We start from the raw sequence: 24,010 nt of genomic DNA on the forward strand, positions 1-24,010 counted from the left end.
TTACCCATGGTTCCCTGTGGAAGGAGGAGACAGTGGAAGATTCTCCACAGCTCCATCAGTGGCTCAGCTGAAACTGCCCCAAGGGGATGTACTGGAGGGCTGTGGTAGAATGCAGGTGATCTTGGCAAATAGACCAAAAAAAGGGGTGGCCAAAGGAGGATGTAGTTTCGGAAAGACTTATGCAGTATTCTGCTTCCAGGTGTGAATTACCCGTGTGCAAAAGTAGACTGGGGACCAAGGTTGCACGAAAGGGTGACTCATAGGCTGAGCCACCTCAGTTGAGGTGGTGGAGGGGTTGTTATTGTTACTATTTATTTATTTTAAACCAAACTGACTGGGATGTTTACCCTTGAAACACTGTCGCAAGATGCCCGTTGTTTGAAGCCAGCAAAGTGTAAGCCCAGGTCTTGTGTCCAGCTGCCTGCATTATCCCTCCAGTTACAGCAGCAGCTGGCAAAGCCTGCAGGGTTTTATTCTGGACACAGGAGATCTGTGAATGTGAAAGAGGGATCTGCAGGGAGCTGTGAGCACTCTGCTAGCATCCAATGGGAACAGGAGAAGTAATAAATTTCAACACAGTTTCAGGCTATTCATTAGGATGCCCTCTGAACCCATCAGCTCCTGGGGAACTGTGGTGGAGTGTCCAAAACCAGTGGGAACATTCAGGGAACTCCAGGATGGTCTTGTGAAGATTTCTCCCAGCTCTACATTACTACGATTCCATGAAATGGCTTTGGAGCAGCATGGACTGCTCCTTCAGTGCACAGACAGACACTGACCTGGTGCTTAGGCTCTCCTGGGCATTCCCAGTGCTTGGGTGGCAAAGGCAGAGGCCATGGCGAAGCCTCCCCTGCAGCTGAATGTGCCTGTCCCTTGAGAGGACTTTGTGCTATCCACCCACGAGTGCAGGTCACCTGAACAGAGGCGAGCCAGAGCCGGGCCAAGGAACTCTGCAAACCCAGGGGAAGACAAATCCCAGCGCAGTTACCAGAAACCTGCCCGCTCCCCCAGCGCCCCCGCGCAGCTTTCCCGGAACACAACCAAACAAACAAAATCAGCAGGGCAGCACACCAGGGTTGGCCAGAGCAAAACGGAGGTTTCTGGGAAAGAGCGGGGTTCTGAGAGGGTGAGATGGCACTGGCTACTGTGTGCCTGACTCCTGGCAACCACCGCAGCCCTTGTCACCTCATCAGAGCACCCTGATCGTGGCTATTTGCTCCCACCACAGACCTGGATGCTCAGCAGCAAAACAGTTTGCTCAGAGGCAGTATTAGATTTATTTTCGAGCCAGCCCCGTTGTGTTTGAGAACCCCTTTCCAGGATATAGTCAAACAGCCTTAGCAAGATCCCTGTCAACCTAGGAGCCTTTGTATGAAAGGAAAACGGAGGTTTGCTCTCCATGTCTGGAGCTGCGGGCAGAGGCAGCAGACAGGCAGCGCTGTCGGGCGGGGAATGGCAGGGAGAAGTCACCGACTGCTAGCGGCTCAGCGAGTGTTTGCTGAACAATCCCAAACCGCCCCCAAGAGGCTCCTGTTCGGAAAACGGCGTTCCAGAAGGAAAAACAACCAAACCCGAACCCCCTGCCAGATCCTGTATGGTTTTTCTTGTATTGGCTGCAAGTCAATACAAGATGCAAGTTGGTGGGTCCTGGCAGGGGACCCTCCTCATGTCACAAGGCAGCCGCAGGGAACACGTGCCTCCACCACTGCAGGGACAGGGGTTTGGGGCTGCGGTGCCCCTCTACAGTGGGTGAGGGGAGCCATGCTCCACGACAGCAGCCAAACCACAGTGCCAGACCCCCTGAGCATCACTCTGCCCTTCAGAGGGTGCTCTGTGCAGACATGTACTGGTGAAACCCTCCCACAAGGCAGCAAATGTTAACTAATCTCCTTTGCTAGGGGAAAAAAGAGGAAAAGATGCTTTTCTACTTCAGATGAGCATCTATCTGCAGCTGTGTGGAACAGGACCTGCCCAGGGTTCCCTGAAGATTCATGTTCCAAGACCATTACATTTGCCCTTTCAGCATCAACTGGGCACACACCAAGTACCCAGGTACTTGGCTGCCACCAGCTCTGTCCCTCCTGCTCCCAGTGACACTCCAAGAGCAGGTACCACCACAGACTTGGATGATCAGCAGCAAAACAGCTTGCTCAGAGGCAGTATTAGATTTATTTCGAGGCAGCACTGCTGTTTTGGAGCCTCTTTTCAGGATACAGTACAACAGCCTTATCAAGACCTACAACAACCAAGGGCCTAAGCCTCACTTAGCTTTTGTGTGAACCTGTACCTCCATGAGCCTCATGACCCAGCCCAGCCCCAGTACAGACCTGGTTTAGCCACATGGTTACAAGGAAAGCAATACTTTTACATCGGGCAACAAACCAAAAGGACACCTCCCTCCTGCCAGGCCAGGATGCCCAGGCTATGTGCAAGTTCCCAGTACCTGGGCTTGCCACAACTGGGATCCAGTTGTTTCCTTATGGTTCCATCAGTTCTGCCCTCAAGACACAAAAATCCACCAGGAGCAGCCCAAGCCTCTGCCCCTTCCCAAGCCCCATAACCAGCCTAGAGCCACACCCATACCTGGATGGTGATGAGGGCTCACTGGGAGCTCAGTGCCAAGGGGACAGCAGCCAAAGCCAAGGGAGTAAGCCTTGTTTGGTGTGGGGCTTTTCTGGCTCCCAGCAGGAAATGAGGGTTAATGGCAGCAGCAGCCAGGTGTGTTTGCAGGTGCAGGCAGTTTACATCCCTGCCTCTCCAGTAGGCTCAGCTGCTGTGGGGCCCCCTCCAGTATAGACCTGAGGATTTTTATTGCTGAACTACAAGAGGCTGCAACACATGATGCAGATGCCCTGAACTGCCCCTACCTGTGGGGGAGAGGCCCCCTCCCACCTCTGTGCTGTGATCATTAATAGGGTCACCTTGATGCATGCATCAGTGGAGCAGTGGCAGGGCACAGGCAGGGGGACTAGAAGCCAGGAAGATGCTCCTCAGCTCTCCCTGCAGCTCCTCTGGCAAACAATGCAGCTGCTGAGCCTCAAGAGCCTCCTGGGGAAAGGAGAAATGCAAATACTTTTGCCTGAAAATTGATGTAATGCTAGTCCTAGCACAGTGTATGAATTCAGTAAGACTTGCAATAATAGGTGAAATTGGTATTTAACAAGCTTGCAAGGGTTTTAAGAGTAATCTTGGTGCTTAAAACCTAATTCTCTTGCCTGTTGAGGTTTTATTTTCTTCTTGAGTGTTTGGTGCCACCTTCTCCTACTAATAAGAAAAAAAGGAAAATGTGTGTTGTCATCGAAGAAATGAGACTTGAGCCTTCTGTGTCTTCAACATCTCTTTCCACTATGAAATATTCCTTGAGCCAAAACCTGCATCTCCCAGAAATGTGGGGAGGAAAGAAACAGCAGAGCAAGATCCCTGTGTCATCCCACACCACAGCCACCTTCTTCTTCAAAGGAAAAAATAGTCATTGCACCATGGACTCCTTAAATCACTAGATTTTAATAGCCATATAAATCCTTTGCATACAGCAATCTGTGGCATGAGAAACCATATAGATACTAAACAAGTTTTTCTGGCTTTTACCACATAAAACTACCAGCAATTTTGTTCTTTAAATCAACTCCTGTAGTAGAAACAATACCAAGCAATTAACAGCAAATTTCAATTTTTTCTAAAACAACAATGTTTCTTCTCTTAAAAAGAGCCAAGAAGCTGACAGGGAGTTTCAGATGTATGTACAGATCTGGGTACCTCAGGAAGCTGTCAGCACCACAAGCCTGTGTTCCCAGTCGGGAGGGGATACTCTAACAGCACCCACTGTCACCCCTGAGGAGGGCTGGGGGTGTCTGAGAGGTGACAGCCGCCTGCTACTTTGCCTTTTAGGGCACCACACACTGCCTTGCCCTCCAGCACCCACTGGTCCTGCCTGAGACCTGGACCGGCGCTCTGTCCCTGGACAGGCAGGGAGGGACCACGCCTGGAGAGGTGCAGGATCCATCCCTGAACATCACCTTGCAGCCTGTAAAGTGCAGCTTGCCTGTTTTGCCTGTTTCTACCTATAGCTTCACTCGGTCAGGAGTTGTAATCATGGAGAGGATGCAGAAGTACATTGTACCTTTCCCCACCATGGCCCAGCACCTCATGGGCTGACCCCTCCTCACCATTCCCTGTGCTGGTCACACACAGCCCCCTCCCACCCCTCACGCCTGCTCCTGGTGGCATTGGCTTTTGCAGAATTCACAGAATTCATTAAGAAAATCGTTATTTACATCCAGGTGTTCAGCAGCACGATGTGATAGAGGAGCTGAGACAGGAGTTCACCCTAGGTGGCTGAATCACATCCTGGCCATGGGCTTATTGCTGACTTGGGCTCAGGGGCTGGATCACCCTGGGTGGTTCCCATTGCCCCAGCTCCACAGCGCTGGCAAAGCTGCTGCCTGCACCCCGTTGTCACTGGCTGCGTTCACCCTCAGGTAGAACCAACCCTGGGCAAGGTGGGCTGTGCACAGACACCACACCCTGGGCAACGTTAAGGCATTACAAATACACAGGAGCTATTCAGAGATTTAGAAAAACCCACTCAGAGTGTAAACATTTTTGCACATACAGTCATTGGACTTCCACACATGAAGTTTTCTGTTGTTTTCTGGATAAATCATGAGATAAGGAGCTACACAAAGAGCACTCAAGCAGACGCCTGGAGCACTTGGGGGTTCTCGTACAGCACAGCAGCATGCAACACGATGGACTCTAAGTAGTAAAAATATTGTTAAGTCTCAGTCTCAGTCCAGGATTCCAGATATCTTCCTACATTTCATATATAGTTTAGGTAAATGTCATGAACAACTATGTGCCGGTAACCCAGGTAAGTTGGGTGGCTGTGTGATGAGCACTGGGTGATTTCAGCTCATTTCTACCTTATCTCTAAGTAGAAAAGGGAGATACTCTGCTTCTGTTCCTGCATCTATGGAGGTTGCTCAATGACCTCAGGTTGCTGTGCCAGTGGTGCTATAGGTTTAGGTATCAGTGATTCTGCCTTCCTCAGGGACTTTGGCACATTGACCCCAATTCGTACAAGATCCCTGAGAACGTATCAAAGCTTCAGTACTTTACAATTTAACCTGGCATGGGCACTTGGCTCCCTGCCATGCTCACGCCTGCTTCTTGTTGTTGTCTATGCTGTGCAGCAGCGCCAGGAACTCCAGGATGAGGTTGGCTGTCTTGCGGGGCCGCTCCACCACCACTGAGTGCCCACAGTTCTCCAGGATGTACACGTGGCAGTCTGGAATAGCGCTTGCTAAAACACTGGCACCAGAAACATCCAGGACCTGGGTGGCAGGAGAAAAAACAGTCACTGCCACAGTCAGAGATGGGTTTTGCTGGACACTGCAGAAACCCTGTTGGGGTCCAACCGAGATGTGGAGCAGGGATGTCTGGGGACAGGGCAGGGAGGCTGCAAGGTGCCAGCCTCAGCATGCAGCAGGGAACTCTCACTGCGTGCTTTGCAGCTGCTGTCTCAATGTGAAGGTATCATTGCAAGCAAATACTTGCATCTTTGCATTTATAGAGCCCTCTGCATGCCTGCAGCCTGCTTCCTCCCACATCTTCCCTCCCACTCCTGCCTCTGAAACAAACCCTAAGATTTTGCCTCGAAGCCTGCCCACAAACAGCACATCTCTTCCCAGTTGCCAGGACAACTCTCTTCACTCACACTTTATTCTTCTTCCCAGCCCTTGCCTGCTTCAGTGCTGACACCTGCCCCCCACCTGCCCCCTAGCACTGCCCTCTCCTCCCTCTGGAAAGCTGGCTGTCAGCTTTCTGCCCATCACCCTGCTGAGCTCCTGTGTCTAAACCCACTGGGGACCCAGACACACGTGCCAGCTCCCCGCAGAGCAGTGCACAGCTCAGCAGCACAGCCCCCACCGTGCCCCTGTGGGTGGGCACAGGCAGAGATGGAGACAGATCTGTGGGGGATGTGCAGGGGGCTGCCTACCTGGTCCTGCTTTCCCCAGATGACCTGTGTCGGTGCTTTGATCTTGCTCATGTTCTCATGGAGAGAGTGCCTGGACTTTTCATCCACGATTTCTAAAAACACTAATGGAGCAAGAGAAGAGTCAGTCCTACAGGGAGATGTTTTGCCTTCCTGTCTCAAAGGGCGCCATGTGGGCCAGTCCTGCTAGTATCCCCTCACTGGGAAACTCATGCAGAGATGATGGACTGTCCTCGCCCAAGCCCAGCTGCAGAGGGGCCCTGAGCCAAAACATCTCCTCATAGGAACTTGTTAACCCAGATAAAAGGGCGAGGGTGAAGCAACAACCCTGTCACCAGTGGGGGTGGCAGTGCATTGCTACTGGTGACCAAGAGGTGTCCCCATATCTGTTCCCAGCCCTCTCCCACCCTCAGCAAGAAAGCACGGGGATGCTGGGGTCCACCCATGTGCCAGGGACATGGGGGCTGGGAACAGCTGGTCCCCAGGCCCTGGGGATCCTGCTGGAAAGCCTAATGAGGAGGCTGCCACCATGCACTTACGTTTCCGGTAAAATTCATTGTGTGGGATGCGAACGTCAACAAGGCCCTGGAGGATCTGCAGGGAGAGAAGGAGAGCTGCTGGAGGGGAGCCATGCCCTGCACAGGGCTGAGCGTGCCCAAGAGCACTCAAGAGCAGCCCTTGTCGCCCCAGCAAGTCTGGCCCCAGCATGAGCTTCTTCCTAAGCATGTGGGGCTGTTGAAACCACACTTAAGCAACATATATTTCAGCAACAAGTAATAGTGTCTTTTATGATGCAGTCCCAATTTCTGCCCCTGGCCAGCAGCCACCTCAGCCATGACTGCACTTTTCTTCCTTCTTGTATTCTTTTCCCAAAATCATCAAAGGTCTTGGCACTACCTTACATTTTCTTCTTACTCTCCAATCTACTCACTCCAGACTTCCTAAGGGAAACTAGTTTAATAGCCAGCCCCTCACCAAGTTCCTCTTGCTTGACAATGATGCAATTAACATTTCCATTACTTTTACTTAAAAAGCAGCGAACAATCTCCCTCCACATCAGACAACAGCTGCCTTAGTTATTTAATGCTTCCTGCCAGCCATATAAAAAACCCTTCCACATCCCAGCCTGCTGCCAAAAACCTCATGGGAGGAGGAATTCCAGCAGGGACTGCCAGAGGGAGCTTGGAAAAGAGGGTTTGAAGGACAAGTGCTGGAAAAATGCAGTGAGTGGGGCAGGGTGTGTCTCACCTGGGTGATGGCAGGGTTGGCAGCTCTAGCTCTACTCCCAGCATTGCCTCAGTTGCCACCATGTAGGCTCAGGGAGAAGCAAACCTTCTCACCACCTCCAGGCTCCCCTTTCCCAGCCTCCACAACCAGTGCCAGCGTCTCACCTGCTGTGGCACCTTGAAGCGAACGTAGGAGCAAAGCTTCAGCATGTCTGCCATCTCCTCGGGCGTCGAGGGGATTAAAGGGATCCTGTCAATGCATTTGGACTCTTGCAGCTCCCGGAGCTGCTTAATGAACTTGCTGTCAGTGGTACTTGGCAGGCCTGGGTGAAATGAGAAGGGGTGAAATCCAGATGAGATCCCCCCAAATAGCCCAAATGAAAAAGCATCCTTGTACTGACATCCCGCATCCCTGCCTCTGGCTTCCTGCCTGCTCACTCTTGGAAAAAAAAATGTAAAAAGAGGGGAAGAAAACATCTGTACATACAGCCACTTCAATATGCATCCAGAGGTACCCAGCCTCCCTTGTGCTCCAGGGCTTGGCATCCCCAGAGGCTGGCACGGCACAAGGTGTAGACATGCATGACTACTTCAGCAAAAGCTATAGTGCTTATTTTTATGTGGTCATCAGATGCAAACACTAGTGCCCAGGCTGCCACTGCACTGGGTTGGATAGAAAATTTCAGCAGCCCCATCTGCATGCACCACTGAAGAAAAATTCCCCAGCAATTTAATCCTAAACCTTTCTGCAGCCCCCACACAGAGGTTTCACATCCAGAAACAGCCAGAGAGGCAGTCAACACTTCTCCCAGAGGGGAGTGGGAACTTGACACCCCCAGAGCCTGGTAGCTAGGTAACATTTGCTTTGTTTCATTCCTTAGTGCTTATTTGGAAGTTGCTTTCCTTGTGTGGGAGGGGAAAGGAGCTGCTATGACAACTGGGATGCAGCAAAGCCTCCCCGGCACAGAAGCTCTCTGCCTGCTATGCCTCCTGCAGCATATCATGCCCAGGCTTCCCTGAGCCCCCTGTCCAGGGGATGGAGGGGATAGAGGGGACACCCTGCTGACCTGTGCCCAGCCCTGAAGTGCTCTTCCCACTGCAGGCACCCAAAGGTGGGAGGTCAGAGCTCTCCAGTTCCCAAAGCCCTAGGCCTTCAGCACACTAGGGCTTTCAGGAGGCCAGAATGGGGAGGCCATTCCTGTTGCAGTCTTGAATCCCACTCCTGAACTGAGAGGCTGCAGACACGCTGTGTAAAATGCCTGCCATCCCAAGGGGAAAGGCATTTTCCTCCAGAGCAGAACTTGTCCCATTTTCCCTAGTCCTGACTCCAACCAAAGCACAGTGGGGCAAACATCAAACCCCTGGAGAAGAGTAGTCAGCACAAAGCTGTGATTTTCTCTTGTGCCTTGCCAGAGATTTCCAGAGTGTAAATACAAATAATTTCTAAATGCTTTGCACTACACATCTATGCTGCCTACAGAACAGCCCTGGACTTTTGCACCAGCTTCTGCTTGAGCTCTCTCTGTCTCCCCTCCCCTGCCTTGCCCACCTGCAGGACAGATGAGGGTCAGGCTGCAAATATCTTCTGGGTACTGAGCAGCATAGACACCAGCAACATTTCCCCCCATGGAAGTGCCAACCAGATGAAAGGGCTTTCTGTTCAGCTTGATGCACTCCACGAACTGGCAGGGAGCAGAAGGAGCATTGTTAGGAGAGAGGAAACAGCAGCATGGGGTCAGATCATTAGAGAAATTCAACTCAAAAGCTTGAGGCTGGCAGCTCTGGCTGCCTGGGAAGGGAGAGAGTGAGGCCACACAAGGCAGACTCACAGGGCTTAGCATCCCTCTTGTTCCCACGTCCCTCACGTCCCCACGTCCCTCTGCAGAAGTGATGTGATGCTGGAGCTTTACCTGGTGTATTCTCTTAGCTTGCCCACTAATGGAGTAATCATCCAAGTCTGAGCGGGTCGTGCCCTCGTGCCCAGGCATGTCCACACAGACCAAGTGCAGGTTCTTTGGCAGGAACTGAAGAAACAAACCAGGAGTGGTTACAGTGCAGGGAAACTGCTGCAAAGCCCAGGGATGGCAAGTAGGGAGCCCAGGTGGGAGCAGGGAGGGGTCACTCTCCTCCTGGCAGCCCTGATTGCTCATTCACCAGAATAAGTCAGCTCGTGTACCAAGGATGACATGAGGAGAGAGCTTGGCCAAGACTTGCTTCCGATGGAGGCAGCAGGTGTGTACTGCTTTTCCCCTGCAGCTCTGCATGTTATAGGGTGAAGGGATGCAACAAGAAATGGGCATGGAGCTAAGCAGTGTGTTCCTAGCATGTTACAGCAGTCATCCCATCCCATGCATGCAATTACTGGGCCCCCCACACTGCCCCCAAGCCCAGGACCATCAATTTTCAGTAAGGAGCAACATGACAGAAACGGAATCCCACCTTGACTATGGACAGCCACATGTCTTTGTGGGCTGAGAACCCATGTAACATCAGGATGGACGGTCGGTATCCAGGCCTTCCTCTATAGGAATAGCAAAACTGATAGTCATCATAGTTTGCATATCTAACCTGCATGCCCAAGGCTCGGCGCCAGTACCTGGAAACAAGGAGAAAACACCAGTGAGAAAGACAAGACCAGGGCCCAGCCATGATATAAGCCAGGTGACAAGTCTGAAGGCAGGCACAGATTTTTTGGCTTACTAAGGCCAGTTAGGTTGGGCTCTCACTGGTGCCATAATGGGACTACTAGAATTAACCCTGTGCATCTGGTCCCTGGACAGGTGTAATACTGGCTGCTGGCTGCACTGCAGATGGTTTGTGGAGACACTCTGTCTGTTAAGAACTTTAAACAAATACTCTAAATAACTCATTAAGCAATGGAAATGGGCCAAAATAACAATGGTAAAAGAGAAAATGCCCAAAGGCTGATATGAGGACAGAGACTCAAGAGAGAGGGGCAGCACACATGGCACAGGATGGGCAGGCCAAAGGAGACAGTTCTCCCAGGTGGATAAGGTGGATCTGTCACAGGGTTATTTGGACACAGTCCTGAGTCAATGGGAGTACATCACCCCACAGATAAGCACATCAGCTCCCAGCCAAAACAACCGTGTGACCCTGGAGCACCAGAGAAACCCAATTCCCACTCACCAGCTAGACAGCCTCTGAAAATGTATTTATACACACACAAAGGACTGGAGTGGACCATCCTTACACTGGGTTTAGCACCCCAGAAGATAGCAGGCTAACCCCAGTGCTGTTCCTCTAAAAGCAGAGGCAGACAGTCCTCAGGCTTGCAGCCTGCTCAGAGGATGCAGCAAAACTGCTGGCCAGAGGGACCTGGACAGAGATTATCGGTGACACTTCGGACACATGACGTGTACGTGCAGCCCAAGGCAGAGAATGGGGCCACTTTGTCTGCAATTCCCCTGTGCTCAGATACAACCCTTGTCAGGACAACTGCTGGGCTACTCCTGGTGGCCAAGACACTGGCAAGTACTTTTATATGCCGTATCAGAGTTTATTTAAGACACAAGAGCAAGGTCACCAACGCTTCTGGACTGTCCTACCTCTCTGCCCACTCAAAGCTTATGCATAGTGAAATCCTCTTTTAGCATAATCTCTTTTTCGAGGGAGTTAGTGGGACTTAAGCAGCATCTCAGCTCTGTGCTGGTCCTACAAGGAGAGGTGAATTTCTCCCTAATAAGTGTCTTAAGAGTCCTTGCCTCAAAGGCACTGGTGTGAACTACCGATGGGCAAGATGATAACATTTTTAGCAACTGATCCTAATGGATCAATTCAGCAGAAGGCAAAATAATCTGTGCAAAGCTGAACTGATCCCTCACAAGGTGTTAACTCACTTAGTGGCAGCAGCTAAACTGATTAACCCCTGTCGCAGCACAGGCAGAGCAGTTCCAGGGCTGGGGTCAGCGGGGCAGCCCTGGATATCCTGCCAGGCAGGAAGGCGCATTAGCGGCAGGGAAAGCAGTGAGGCCGTGGGTGAGGGGGCCCAGCGTGACCCTTGACTGCACCAGCTGAGGACACAGACTGGCAGGGAGAAGAAGGAGGGGGCAGGGAATTATGGAAGAAGGGAGAAGCTCCCCCCAGGACCTCCCAGGAACAGTGCGGCAAAGCTGGAGCTGCATGGGGCTGAAAGAGGAGGGCAGCATGGCATGCCTGGATTTGGGAAACACCCCTGAGCTGAACTGTGGGAGCCACCATCTACCAGCAGCACATGAGGGCAGCCTGACACGCTGCCTGCTCTGCCTGTGCTGTCTGGCTGCTGCTGCCTGCTCCACGCTGGGGGATGAGACTCTACCCTGACTTCTGAAGGGAGTTACTCCCGGTTTTCCTTGCAACAAACCCAGAAAGGAAAGCTGCCGGTGGGCTTATCACTGATTTCCACGGACAAAGGAGGACTGAAGGATTTAGTGCTTGCCTCCTGGTATCAGAAAGGACAAGATTCAAGGGCATAAGGAAAAGCATCCCTCCATCTTCTCTGATGCTCCATTCCAGAAGAAAAAGAGAGGATGAGAAAAGCCTCATCCATAACTACTAATGAGGGAAAGTCTCTGTCTGCTGAGCAGGCTGTCAGCTGGGATGGAGCATGTAAGCCCAGGGACACCCACACCACAGCTACATTGATGAGGTGGGAGGTCACCAGACTGCCACAGCTGCCAGGCTGGTGGATAGGCTGCAATGGCAGTGCTTCTCCTAGTCTCAGTCCTGCCCTTGGGGAAAGCAACCCAAAGAGGTTTGGAGAGATCTTGCAAGCTGGCACTGCAGTGGCACCCTGGCCAGCTGCCCCTTGACACAGTCAAACCCCTGGGACAGCAAGAGGCCTGACAGACATAGGCCTCCGAAGCAAAAATGCAATAGGAAAATGCCATTTTCTTCTCCCAGACATGTTTAAAGCTGCACACAGTTGGCAAGGCCCTGGAGGACCTCAGGTCACCTGCTGTTATTGCTGTCAGGGGCAGGAACACCCAGCTCTGTCCACACACTGTGACCCGTGTGTGTGGGGGCCCTGCTGGGTGCGGGGCTCGTGCACTCACCAGTAGTAGATGCGGATAAGCGCCGAGGGCCAGAGGAGGAATGAGGCCACGAAGGCCAGGATGGGGATAGCCAGGGTGCCACCAGCGATGACAAACATGTTCAGCATATCCAGGTCCATGCTGCTCTTCACTGCTCAGCCTCACCTGCCTGCATTTAGGGAAAGTTCTGAGGTTAACCACCAGAAATTACAACAAGTCATTGCTAAATGAGAACTCTGCTGCCAGATGAGGAGGAAAGCAGCTCTGCAAGAAGCAGATATCCTTCAGGAGCACAGCAACGTCTCCTTCAGTTTTAAAACCCACCTATTTCTTCTGCCTCCTTAATGGATCTAATCATTGCAATGTTATCCTCTCAGGAGAGCACATCTCAAACAGGCAATGAGCCTCCTAACAGGCAGGGAACATGTCCAGGGTGACAGGGCACAACATGACCCTTGGGACACTTTGCAGACACAGGAAGCACAGCCCCCCGAGGGGTGCAGACAGCCTTGGCAGCCTTTCCCCCCACCATGCGTGCAGGCAGCCTTTCCCCCGACGGGCGCAAGCAGGGCCAGCTTCAGGCAGGCTCCACGCTTCCTTTTGGAGGCAGGCATCCAGCTCTGTCTCCCTTCTCTCCCCCTGCCTGATCTCAAATCCCCAGCACACAACCACTGACCTAGAACTGATGGGTTGAGCCCAGCTCTCATTACCGCTCTACACAGGCACCAACTAATCAAGGAAGCAGAGCCTATTAATGGACTCGGGAACAGAAGGAAACAACTTGGCAGGGCACTCTTTAGTGTCCAGCCCTTATCAGAAACAAATTTATCCCCACCCACACAACCTCACTTCTGCCTCACATTTTGCACTTCCTGTGGATAACAGGTTCCCATCCCTGCTCCCCAGTATCTTTCAGACAAGCCTCAGGGACGGCAGGTGGAGGACACTCGGAGCAAGGGCAAGCTCTTGCACAATGTCATGTTTGTCCCTGAACTCTCCCTACTACAGGCAGCTGGGATATATTTTTCTCATTAAGAGATTAAACGCTGCCACACACATATCTCCTCTAATTCCCCCTGCTAACCAACTCATGACTCCCTCTTTCCTCGGCACTACACTTTTGTCCCACATTTGTAAAACGAAACCTCCTCAATGCCTGCTCTCCCACCAGCCACTCACCCCCCCCCACCACCTCCACATTTCTCCGTGTCAGGACAGTCAGATTTTTTCCAGCTTCCTGCAAGACTCCCAGTGGTGTGTGTGCGGTATGTGATGCCATGAAACAGAAACACAATCACCACAGTCACAGCGTCCCGCCCCCAGACACCGTCACATTGGACCCCCACGGTACACACAACCCTGAGAAACAGTGTACAGAACCTCTGAAACATCAGCCAGAATTGCCCCCTTCCCCCAGGGAAAATAGGAATAACTAAAATTTGAGGAATACTGTAAATATTTCCACCAGGCACCTCCTTAACAAAGCTAAACCTCATTTCCGTCTTCAAGCCTCAACAACACGTCGTTATTCATTTAATTAACATTTTGTAGAAAGATCCTTGATGTCAGCATGGCTTGTTCATAGATAAACATTTTATGCAACCGATAAACCTTATCCATGCGAGCAGGGCTGCGAGGGAGCTCACCCTAGAGCACTCGCTGCCTTTTGCTATGTCACTAAAACAGGGCAGAAATTAAGCACGGGAAATCGCCATTGTTCCCATTGGTGACCCGTAACGAGAGAAGGCTGCAGGAAGCAAAAAGCGCGGGATGGTGGAAGACCCTGTGACACGGGATCACCACCTCCGCCTCCATCTCCACACCACTTTTAAAAAGCTAAACGAGGAGAAAGCCTTTTAAAAAGCTCGGCTTACCTTGCAGAGTTCCCCTCCTCCTCTCGGCACAAGTCCTGCTCGCTGTGGGCAGCGGCAGTGTCTGAGAACACTGTCAGAAGAGGAAAAGAACAAGGTCAAAATCGCAGTCCTGCTTTCACTGCTCCCTTCAGGCTCGGCGGCCCGGTGAGTTTGAGGTATTTAAGCCACCAGCTTCCCTTCAAGACGTCTCATATTCACCTTCTGACCAACCTCTCCCCTGTTTATGTAAATATGGTCTTTTGTACAATAAAGCCCGCTGAGTGCACTTGTTCCAAGCAGGAGCAAAGTGCAAGCTGCCATCGGGGAGGAAGCGAGAGCCGCGGCGGCGCGGCGGGGAGAGCCGAGCCCAGCAGCCCCGGGCAGCGCTGCGCGGATCCAGAGCCGCGGGCTCATGCTCGCCCTTCAGGTGATTACTGCTATTAGAACAAAGCCAGCTAAGCTGCTTCTCATCCCCTTCCTCTTTGTCTTAAAGGTAATTTTCCAAGCGCTCTCCGCGCCCCTCCCCTCCCCCTCCCGGAGCCTGCCCTGTGTGAGACGGGCTGAAGCGGAGCGCAGCCGCAGGAAATTACTGGGGAGGCAGCAAAATGCTGGCCTGAACTCGCTGGCAGATTTTGGCCGTGAAATTCACGGGGAACGATCAAACAGGTGCACCGGAACCACGCGGCATGAGTTCTGGGGGCTGCTTCAAGCCAGAAAACCCCTGAGAGGTCCCCTTGCCACGGCCGCAGGTCCAGGGGCAGTCGGGGGCTGCCGTCCCCATCACGCCGGAGCATTTCGGCAGGGCCATGGCAGCCACCCCTCACCACGTGAGCCCCGGCGCCCAATGCTGGCCATGCACACCCGGCAAGCCCCGCTCAGGGCCCCGCTGGCCACGGCTGCCTGGGGGGTTCAGGTTGCGCAGGCAGCATCATGGCGCTTCCGAACCTCCTGAGTGGTCAGAGCACCGTCACTGATTTCCATGGCTAACTCCGATGCAGGAGAATGTCAGCAGGCTCAGCTATGCAGGCAGAGGCAGCCACCATCACCACAGTCCCCAGCACCCGCTGCCCAGTAAAGCCACCCCTGCACCCATCAGTGCTGCAGGGACACTGGCTCACCGGCTCGTGGGAGCACCCACAGTGGCAGTGCCCTGCCATCGTGCTTTGCCCATCCGGGAATGATAACCCTCCCTGCTGCACTGAGACCAGGCACCATCACCCCAGGCCCAAGCACAGTCCTTTGCTACCAGTTAGAGAATAGCTTTTTAAGCTGCTGTGGGTTTAAAAATAAAACAAGCCCTCTGGTAACAGTTGCAAGTCTTCATACCACAGCTCATCCATCATTCTGAGGTGCCCTGTGACCAAGAGTCACAGCAAGTGGCTCCAAGTGTTGCTACTGCTTCTCAGAAGGATCCCCACACACTTCATAAATTAACTTGGAAATATCAATTAGGCGACTCTGATAAATGATGTGTCATCATGGTGGTGGTAACACCAAGCACACTGAGCACATGGCAGGGCATGGGATGCCAAACCAGGAGCACTGGTTCCCATACTGGCAAAAAGCACTAACCACCACAGCCTGCATCCCACCTGGGAGGATCCCCAGAACAAGGCACCCCAGGTAAGGGGATGGTCCCAGGACAGATGATAAGGGGAGGCTCCACATCTCCATTTGTTTGCTATTTCCCTCCCCTGTGTCAGATTCAAGCAAGGATCTCAACACCTGCAAAGAGAGGGGCCAACAGATGGAAGGGGTCTGTGGGTCACTACAGAGGACAGCATGTTGGGGACAGTCCCTCCTTCTGAGGCCATGGAACAAGGGTATTTTTCCTCTTTTGAGCTCAGTGTGTCACTCCTGGGAGGCTGGGAAAGACCCAAGAATGCCACTCAGGTGTATCTTTAATTTTTTTCCAAGCCCCACAAGAGAGGGAGCAGCAGCACAAAACCCACCCCAAGGCAGAAGGCCCTTGGGTTGGAAGAGGAAACTGGCAGCTGATGCACTGGGCAGCCCTGAGAAAGGCCAGGCAGGGATTTCACAAAACAGGAATCACGTGTATGCTGTCACTGCCAACATTCAGGCACAAAGGCTGTCTTGGGCTGTGATCATCGGGACTGGGCTGCACAACTGCTGTTGCACCCAGGGTGTTGCTCAGCCCACCTGCACCCAGCGCAGTCCATGCCTCACTGATCACTGAATCACTGAAAGCTAGGCAGCAAAAAAGCATATGCTTTTGGGTATTTTTTTAAGATCTGAAAAGGAAAAAGCATCAACCAATTTTAAGATTCCACTGCAAAAATAAGGGGCTTTGAGGGACTTTGATGACTGAGGTGGGCCCCCTAGAAGCCCTCACTCACAGCACTAACCCTGTAAAAAGAAAAACCCAAAACACGCAAGTGAACCCTTTCTCTTGGAAACTCCCTCACCCTTGCATCATCTGCAGCCTGAAAAATAATATTGACTGTAAACGATGACATAACAACTGTTATGATTACCCAGTAGTTTGCAATGGGATCCTTTAGGTGCTAATCACAGTGAAGTTATAGTTTAATATCTATTAATATTTGAAAGATCTCTGTCTGTCAGTCAGCTCTCAATCTTAATCCAGCCTCTAATGAGCCGAGAGTGGGAAATGTGCCCTTTCACCTTCATTTATTTATAGATGGCAGCAATGTGATCATTATTTCTGCAGCAGTGTTTCACCAAACGTACATCTCTGAGCCATTTGTATCTGTGCAGCACGGCTCCAACACGAGCCAGCGAGTCTGGGCTGGTCCCTGACCCTGCTGCTGTACCCCAGGCTTGGAATATGCAGGGACAAGCTATCAGCATCACTGCTAGCCAGACTGGGCACAAGGTGGATGAAAAGCATGACCCAAGCAGGCTGTGCTGTCAGTCAGCTGCTGGTTTGGCAATTCATAATGTGCCCATCCTCCTTCCGGACCCCGTCGCCATCCTCATCCTGCCGCACACGCACGCAGCAGAGCATGCACGGCACATCTGATGTCACGAGTGTGCTCGGACTCAGTCGTCTCCTGGGGAGGGGGTAGGAAAGAGTTGGGCAAGGACGAGGTACGGGTATCCAGGGGTCACTTCTTGGCCTCTTTTCTCAGCACACAGCCCCCCCAGGCCCCCCCCAAAAGCATCCTCCTCTGGCAAAATGACAGCATCCTCCGAACAGCAGCAGCTGGGACCATAGAATCCTTAAGTCATAAAACGGTTTGCTTTGGAAGGGACCTTAAAGATCATCTTGTTCCAACCCCCTCGCCACCAAATGATTAATTGTTGGAGGAGGGGGGGAAATTAAAGGCAAATTAGTTAAATCTTTGAATATATAGTTTAATGTTTTTCTTGGATTTCGTCTTTGCTCGCGATCTTCTGCCCACCCCCTGCGATACCACAGCTGGGACTGGGGAGACCCGGACGCCGGAACGGCCCCCCCTCCTCTCACTTCCCTCCCGGTCCTGTCATTGCCACCGTCAGCCCCGCATCCCGCCCCCCCCCCCCCCCCGCCTCTCACCGTGCCGATCCGAGCCGTGCCTGGCCGTAATGGCAGCGCCGGGCGGCGGAACGCGGCGGCTCCGCTGCGCCCTCCCCCCGCGCCGGTGCGGCTCCGCGGGGCGCAGCGGAGAGGCGGGGATGCGGCTCCGCGGGGCGGGATGCCGAGGGGGTATAGGCGGGACACCGCTGGGGTGAAAGGGGGGTGAGACAGGGGCGAAAGCGGGGCTTACAACGCGGTGAAAGGGGGCGTGTGATGGGGCTGCTTTGCCCATGACAAAGGAGACAAGGGGGAGACAAGGACTGCAAGATGGCTGCAGTGGGGCATGCAGAGGGACGTCAGTGGATGTGCAAGGGGGGGATGCAACGAAGCTGCAAAAGGAATGCAGGGGAGAAGTAATGGGGCTTCCGTGGGGATTGCAACAGGGGTGGAAAGGGGGATGTAGTGGGAGGATTCAGTGGAGCTGTGATGGGAATTCAGTGGGGTTAAAGCAGGGGGTGCAACCGGGCTGCAGTGGAAGTGCAAGCGGTATATACGGTATAACACGGGTGCTAGGGCGACACTGGGGGTACAGCAGGGGACACAGAGTGGCAACAGAGGGATGTGATGTGACTTTAGTGGGGGCGTAAGGGAGTGGTGCAAGTGGGCTGCAGGGGGTGGGCAGTTACACCAGGGTTTGGTTTACCTTAACCCTGGGAAGATGATTCACCCCGCCGAGGCAGCGTTCAGTCACTTGCAGGATTGCAAACAGCCTCACCTCGTGAGATGTAAAAGGGGGTATTGCAAGGGACACGCAGCAGGGAGCCAAGAAGGATGCAATGAGGCTACGGAACTCTTACAATGGGGTTGCCATGGGGATGCAACAGGGATAAAATGGGAATGTGATGCGGCAGCAACAGGGTTACAACAAGGAGACACAAGGGTGGATACCACCGGGGAAGGGGCGGGGGGGGGGGGGTTGTTACAATATTACAATAGGGATGTCAAGGGGATGCGATACAATTGCCACAGAACTACAAAGGAGAGTGCAGCGCTACACCCCACAGAGAAACCTCACAGCCCCCTTGCATGAGACCTGGGAGCAAGTTTGGGGTGGGGGACAGCTGTTCCCAGGTCTGGGCGAGGGCTGTGGTCAGGGATGTTCCCATGGGAAGGACACAAAGGTTGAAATCAGAGCATCCCACTTATAAAAATCCTGTTTCAGGTGTTAAAGTTATTCTGTCAGGTTACAAATCTTTTACCTTCCCAACAGATGACACTGCTATCAGGAGCTGCATTTCAACTTGTATTTTAAAATCTGCTCTGATTTTTCCTAAAACTGCCAATTGAATCCTTTTGCTATAAGCAAAATTACTTTCATTCCCCCTGGGTCACATATCAGGCTGGTGTGTACCTTTAAATTATGCCAAAAAAATTATGAGAAAACTTAAATTGGAAATTAGATCAGCTCCTGAGTAAATGCAAACTGGGTCAAATCCTCACCCCACCTATGCTCTGATAAAGGCTGTCCCTTTGATTTGGCAGGGTGGGGAAGGTGAGATAATTGGTGTAAAGGGCTTTCCAGGTCAGAGTTTACTACAATAACCATAAGCTTTTGATAACATGAACTTCAGAAGAGATTTATAACCAAAAATCAAGGGGTTTAGGTGGCCTGGTGAAGTTGAGGCTCAGCCTGTTTTGGGTTTTCTTTCTCAGTCAAGCTAGGCTAAACAAAGCTGAGTTTCCACTAAGGTGAGCTGGGTGGACATGAGAGGTATTTCACAAGCCTTCAAACACTGTTTGCTGTCAGAGTTGTTTGCTCAGCTTTCTCATGCAGGGCCTCAGGCTGCCGCGGGACACCTGCAGGGCAGTGCTGACTCAGAGCAGAACCATGGATTACCCACCCGATGGTTATTCCAGGCCACCTGGTGGGGAATGCCCCTGCATACAGTCATAGCAAATGGTGGTGCTTAAAATAGAGAAGCTGAAGCAGAGGCCTGTGGTGGTTTTGTGTCGAAACACGGCACGAGCTAAGCAGGGAGCTCAGTCCTGCAAGCTCAGTGTGCAACCACAGGGAAGAGTCACTGAGAGTCTCCTTTGGTGGTGATGGGCTCCTCTGATCCAGCCATGCCAGGACAAGGCCCCAGCTTCAGCAGGTCCCAGCCCTGCTGAGGGAGGCAGTCTGCAGTGCCCTGGTCACTGTGCCAGGCAGGGGCTGAGGCTGCTCCTCTGTCCCAGCACAGCAGAGGAGATCGTGGGCACTCGAGATGGCACAGGGGGAACAGGGGAGAGTGCAGGGCACGGCTGGGCTCCCTGTGCCTGCAGAGAGCAGATGAGCCTCAGGCTTCAGAGGAAACCCCAGCAGTTCTGTGGGCACCTCCTTAGGACCCTGCAAGGCCATTTTTGGGATGGCTGCAATGTGGCAAGCCCAAATTAAAAGCCAGTGTCTGCACTGACCTGCCCCATGAGTTTTGTTTCTTTTCTCAGCCCACAGACAGCTCATCACACAGCTGTGGCAGCTGGCAAGGACTGAGTCACCCCTTGGTCACCCGCTGAGGCTGCTGGCACTTTGGAGCCCAGTGGCCCTTAGCTGAAAATTACTCATTCCTAACACCAGTGTCAGGAACTGGGCTTCCCACTGGCACAGGAGCACAGCTTTGATCCTGTGAGCAGGACAGACAACGACCACAACAATGACTTATGATCCAGTGAGAAATGAAATGTATCTCTAAAATAGAGCAACCACATGATAAAAACCCTTTAAAAATAATCGGAAATAGCTGTTGTATGGCCTCAGAAACCAGGACATGAGACTTTCATGTAAACAGTCTTGTTTTCCATAGGAAGGTGGAAGCTGTGGCTGGATTCAGTCCAGGATGGCTGTGGAGAGCTCAGACTTCTTCCCCACCAAGGCGAGAAGCAGCATTGCTCCACTAGGTGAAAGGTTTCCATATTATTTTCCACTGCTGGGTGAGGAATCCCCAGGGCACGTGGTGAGGCTGTTTGCAATCATAACAAGTGACTGCACGCTGCCTTGGTGTCCTGAATCATCTTCCCACAGTGACTTGTCCCCGTCTATTTCCACTGGCACAGTGGTGGCCCTGTGGCATGATCCATGAGCAATGGATCCATGAGCATGGGAGAGTGCCGGGGCAGGCGGGTGCCCCAGAGCCCACCACGGGAGCTGCTGTTGAGGAAGGCCTTGCCATGCCCTGAGCAGTGCCACTTTAATAACAGAGCTACAGAAATTCATCTGATAAGATAATTCATCTGATAAGATAATCCCAGGACAAGGATAAGATCTCGGCTCACCATGGTTGCAAACTGCAGCTCTGGGTGAGCACAGAGGTAAAAAACTCCTCTGTGCACCGCCTTGAGCAGCCACCCTCTCACTGTTCAGGGGCTTCATTGCACAACCTGGGACAAACACAGGAACAGTGCTCCTGCCATTTAAAACATTATAAAGCAACACCTGCTTGCCTAATAACAGCTTTAAAAAATGCTTTATTGACTCTACTCAAAGTTAATGCCTATATTATGCGCATTTTAATTACATCTTTAACTGCTAACAATATGGGTGCACTTATTGGCACAAAACCTTATTTGGTGGCTGCAATATCTTTACAGAGGATTAACTTCAAAGCCTCATCTTGTTGTCATGCATGAAAGCCTGTATTTCAGATTACCTCCTGCTCTCCTACAGCTCAGCTAAGCAGTGTCCTTCAAGAAACTGAAACATCACGAGGCATTTTTCCTTGGACTACCTTGTAGTGGGCAGGCTGTTATGCTTCAAACCACTAACTGAACAATACTGACATATTAAGTTGAAAAAGAAAACCCTATCAGAGTCCTGGACCAGCAAAGGAATTGTGCCTTGACAGTAATTAATTAAGTAGAACGCTTACCTTCCAGAATTATAAATAAAAATTGAGTATCAAAAATTTGATTCAAAACATTCCACGTATCTTGCACACCAAATACTTTTGCCCTGCATTGCACTGAAATGCCTGAGGGTCACAGCAGGACAATATTGCCATTATATTGGCACTGAAACCACTTTCCAAATGACCATATACGGCCTGCAGCACAGCTATGAACTTTAGCAATCCAAAACGGCTCAAGTGCTTTGCTACTTATTAACTTGAAAATCCAGGAGACTGTGATAAAATACTCTGCCTGATGGTTGTGATGAGGTCACCAAGAGCCCAAAGGTCATTTCATTTGCCCAAAGGAACCCACTTTTATGGTGATGGCATCTTTGGGGCTGGCCCTTTCTGGATCTCCCCCATCATAGCAGATGTTGTCAGAGAAGAAATTTGTGTAAAAATTGTAAAAAATAAGAGACATGCAACACTTTAAAGCCTGCTACGTGGAAGTGGAGGCTCCTTGTCCAGAAAACAGAGCTGTGGTGGCTCCTGGGGAGCACCAGCCTGGGTGTGTTTGTCCCCACACTGCCCCTCACACCCAACATCACCTCTGCCCATGCTGCCCCTGGTTCCCTGGAGCCAATCTCCTCTTTGGGGGAGCAGGCTAATGGGGATGTCAAATGGGGCAGCAGGGACACCCCGACAGACTGGGGCTCAGGCAGACCAGGGCAGTCTTTGCACCCTTCATTGAAAGGCCACAGCAGCACTGGTGTCCCCAGTGCCAAAGCCCTGAGCAGCACACAGACACCACATCTTTCCTACAGAGAAGAAATGAAGCTTCAGCCAAGCCCCAAGCACCCCATGGGTGCTCCCCCCTTATGGAGCATCCCGTGAGTCATTGCTGCCCTTCAAGCCCAGAACAGGCTTCCTCTGCCAGAGCAGAAGGGGATGTGGGCTGACCCTGCAGTGTCTCCCTCCAGCCCTCCCAGGGAGGCACAGGAAACCTCAGAGATCCTCTCAGTCCATCTCTGCCAACAAAAACAACTCTGTATGTTCCCTACAGGCAGCCAGGGCTGCAGCCAAAAGGAAACAGCTGTGCCTGAGGGGAGAGGAGAAACTCCCACATGGCTGCAGGACCCTCACGCCCTGCTGTCCCGTGGGCACCCTAAGCAAGCATGAGATACAGGGACTCATCTCACCCCAGCCATCCCATGGCACCTTCTGGGCACTGGGGAGAAGCTGGAGGGCTGAGCTGCTGCTCAGGGGTAGTGACACACCAGCCACAGCCCCCATGCACCCAGGACAGGCTTCACCAAAGGGCCCTGGGCAGCCCCTGCTCACTGCTTGGGGCTCCTGCCCAAATTGGCTTCTGCCTTACCCTCAGCCTCCTTAACTGCCTCCAGTGTCCTGGGAGCAGGGAGAGGCTGAGGAGGGGCTTTATTAATGAATGTTCCACACGTGCTGCTCAGCTGGACAGGGTGTCTCTCACCTGCCATCATCCCAAGTGGGGACAAGAATCCCAGACTGTGTGGGTTTCACCAGCAGCTTCTTGTGCAAGAGCAGGGCAGCCCTGAACTGTCAGTGTTCATGCACTCACATGAAGCATGTTTTATGATCTGATAAGGAGCAAAGAGGACATGCACAGAAAGTGCAGTAAACAGGGAGTAAAGTGCTGCAGAAAGGAACATGAGCTCCCTGTGTCACTCCCCACAGGTCGACTGGCTGCTGTTTGTCCCCCTGATAATGCCTGGGGTGGAGGAGAAGGGGGTAACTGATATGCCAGGAGCCCTGAAGATAAACACAGCACTGACAGCCATGGTTCAGGGTCAAAGTCTCCATGGGCACAACAAAAAAAACACTTGCTCTTTGATGCCAGGATAGCCAAAACAAGCCTGATTTTGGGGAGAGCTCTGGGTTTTGATGACTCTGACCCTGAAGCTGCAGCTGCTGTCGCAAGTGCTTGGCTCAGGCTGAGCTTTTAGCAAGGTTAAGCTGGAGATTTACACCCCTCCAAGGCTGTCACTTTCCCTCTTCTCTCTTTGTTTCTTCCAGAGCCTGTCCTGCCTGGGGACAGGTCATTGGAGACCCAGAGTAGTGGAAGCACCACCTAATCCCTGTTATTTTGGAGGATGGCCTTGCTCACTCCCCAGGTAGCTCTGTTGGCTGGCAATCACTGGAGTAATGTGGTGACACGTCCCTTGCTGGCAGCCAGTGCTCCAAGCTCCAGTAATGCCAAAAGGGATTTGTGGTGCCTATTCCAACACCTGCAGCACATTCCCTGGAGAACTTGCCTCCCCAGCAAGCCTATCCCACTGCTTTCAGCTGTGCCATGTCTTTGGGAGCCCTTCCATGTGCTGTGCTTTGTGCTGTCTCCATCTGAGCCTGTGCAGTTGGTTCAGTGTTGGCAGCCATGTCCCAGTGCCTCTGGATCTAGAGGCAGCAGGGTGCAGGCAGGCTGGGTGTTCCTAGAGAAAGGAAGGAGGATATGAAAGCACCCTGTAAGCACAGGGAGAAAAATTCAAGACACTTAAAGATGTCATTTAGCTTGAACTCTTGTTA

General features: G+C 52.2%; 1 protein-coding gene across 4 annotated transcripts; it reads right to left on the reverse strand.

The window, feature by feature from the left end:
• Nucleotides 1-3,485: 3,485 nt before the first annotated feature.
• On the reverse strand, nucleotides 3,486-17,743 carry ABHD6 (abhydrolase domain containing 6, acylglycerol lipase). 4 transcript variants are annotated; one of them, XM_053989482.1, is made up of 10 exons: nucleotides 17,628-17,743; nucleotides 14,129-14,198; nucleotides 12,276-12,423; nucleotides 9,661-9,817; nucleotides 9,132-9,245; nucleotides 8,771-8,903; nucleotides 7,387-7,544; nucleotides 6,535-6,589; nucleotides 5,999-6,099; nucleotides 3,486-5,333 (listed from the first exon to the last, which is right to left on the reverse strand). In XM_053989482.1, the coding sequence occupies exons 3-10, from the start codon at nucleotides 12,392-12,394 to the stop codon at nucleotides 5,157-5,159; spliced, it is 1,014 nt and encodes a 337-aa protein (XP_053845457.1). In that variant the 5' UTR covers nucleotides 12,395-12,423; nucleotides 14,129-14,198; nucleotides 17,628-17,743; the 3' UTR covers nucleotides 3,486-5,156. The 4 variants fall into 4 exon arrangements, with proteins under 4 accessions (XP_053845457.1, XP_053845460.1, XP_053845461.1 ...); XM_053989485.1 differs by lacking the exon at nucleotides 17,628-17,743 and adding an exon at nucleotides 14,698-15,464; XM_053989486.1 differs by lacking the exon at nucleotides 17,628-17,743 and adding an exon at nucleotides 14,327-14,678.
• Nucleotides 17,744-24,010: the final 6,267 nt, after the last annotated feature.

This window comes from Vidua macroura, chromosome 13, assembly GCF_024509145.1.
Source record: "Vidua macroura isolate BioBank_ID:100142 chromosome 13, ASM2450914v1, whole genome shotgun sequence".
In the NCBI taxonomy this organism is placed as follows: Eukaryota; Metazoa; Chordata; class Aves; order Passeriformes; family Viduidae; genus Vidua; species Vidua macroura.

What these genes read in the sequence shown, in the direction of transcription:
- ABHD6 (XM_053989482.1), bottom strand. Translation starts at nt 12,394, where the DNA reads ATGGACCTGGATATGCTGAACATGTTTGTCATCGCTGGTGGCACCCTG. An exon ending in TGTGGCTGTCCATAGTCAAG is followed by an intron (nt 9,246 to 9,660) that starts GTGGGATTCCGT and finishes TTGTTTCTTCAG; the next exon opens with TTCCTGCCAAAGAACCTGCA. An exon ending in GCTTCAAGGTGCCACAGCAG is followed by an intron (nt 6,590 to 7,386) that starts GTGAGACGCTGG and finishes CTCTCCCTGCAG; the next exon opens with ATCCTCCAGGGCCTTGTTGA.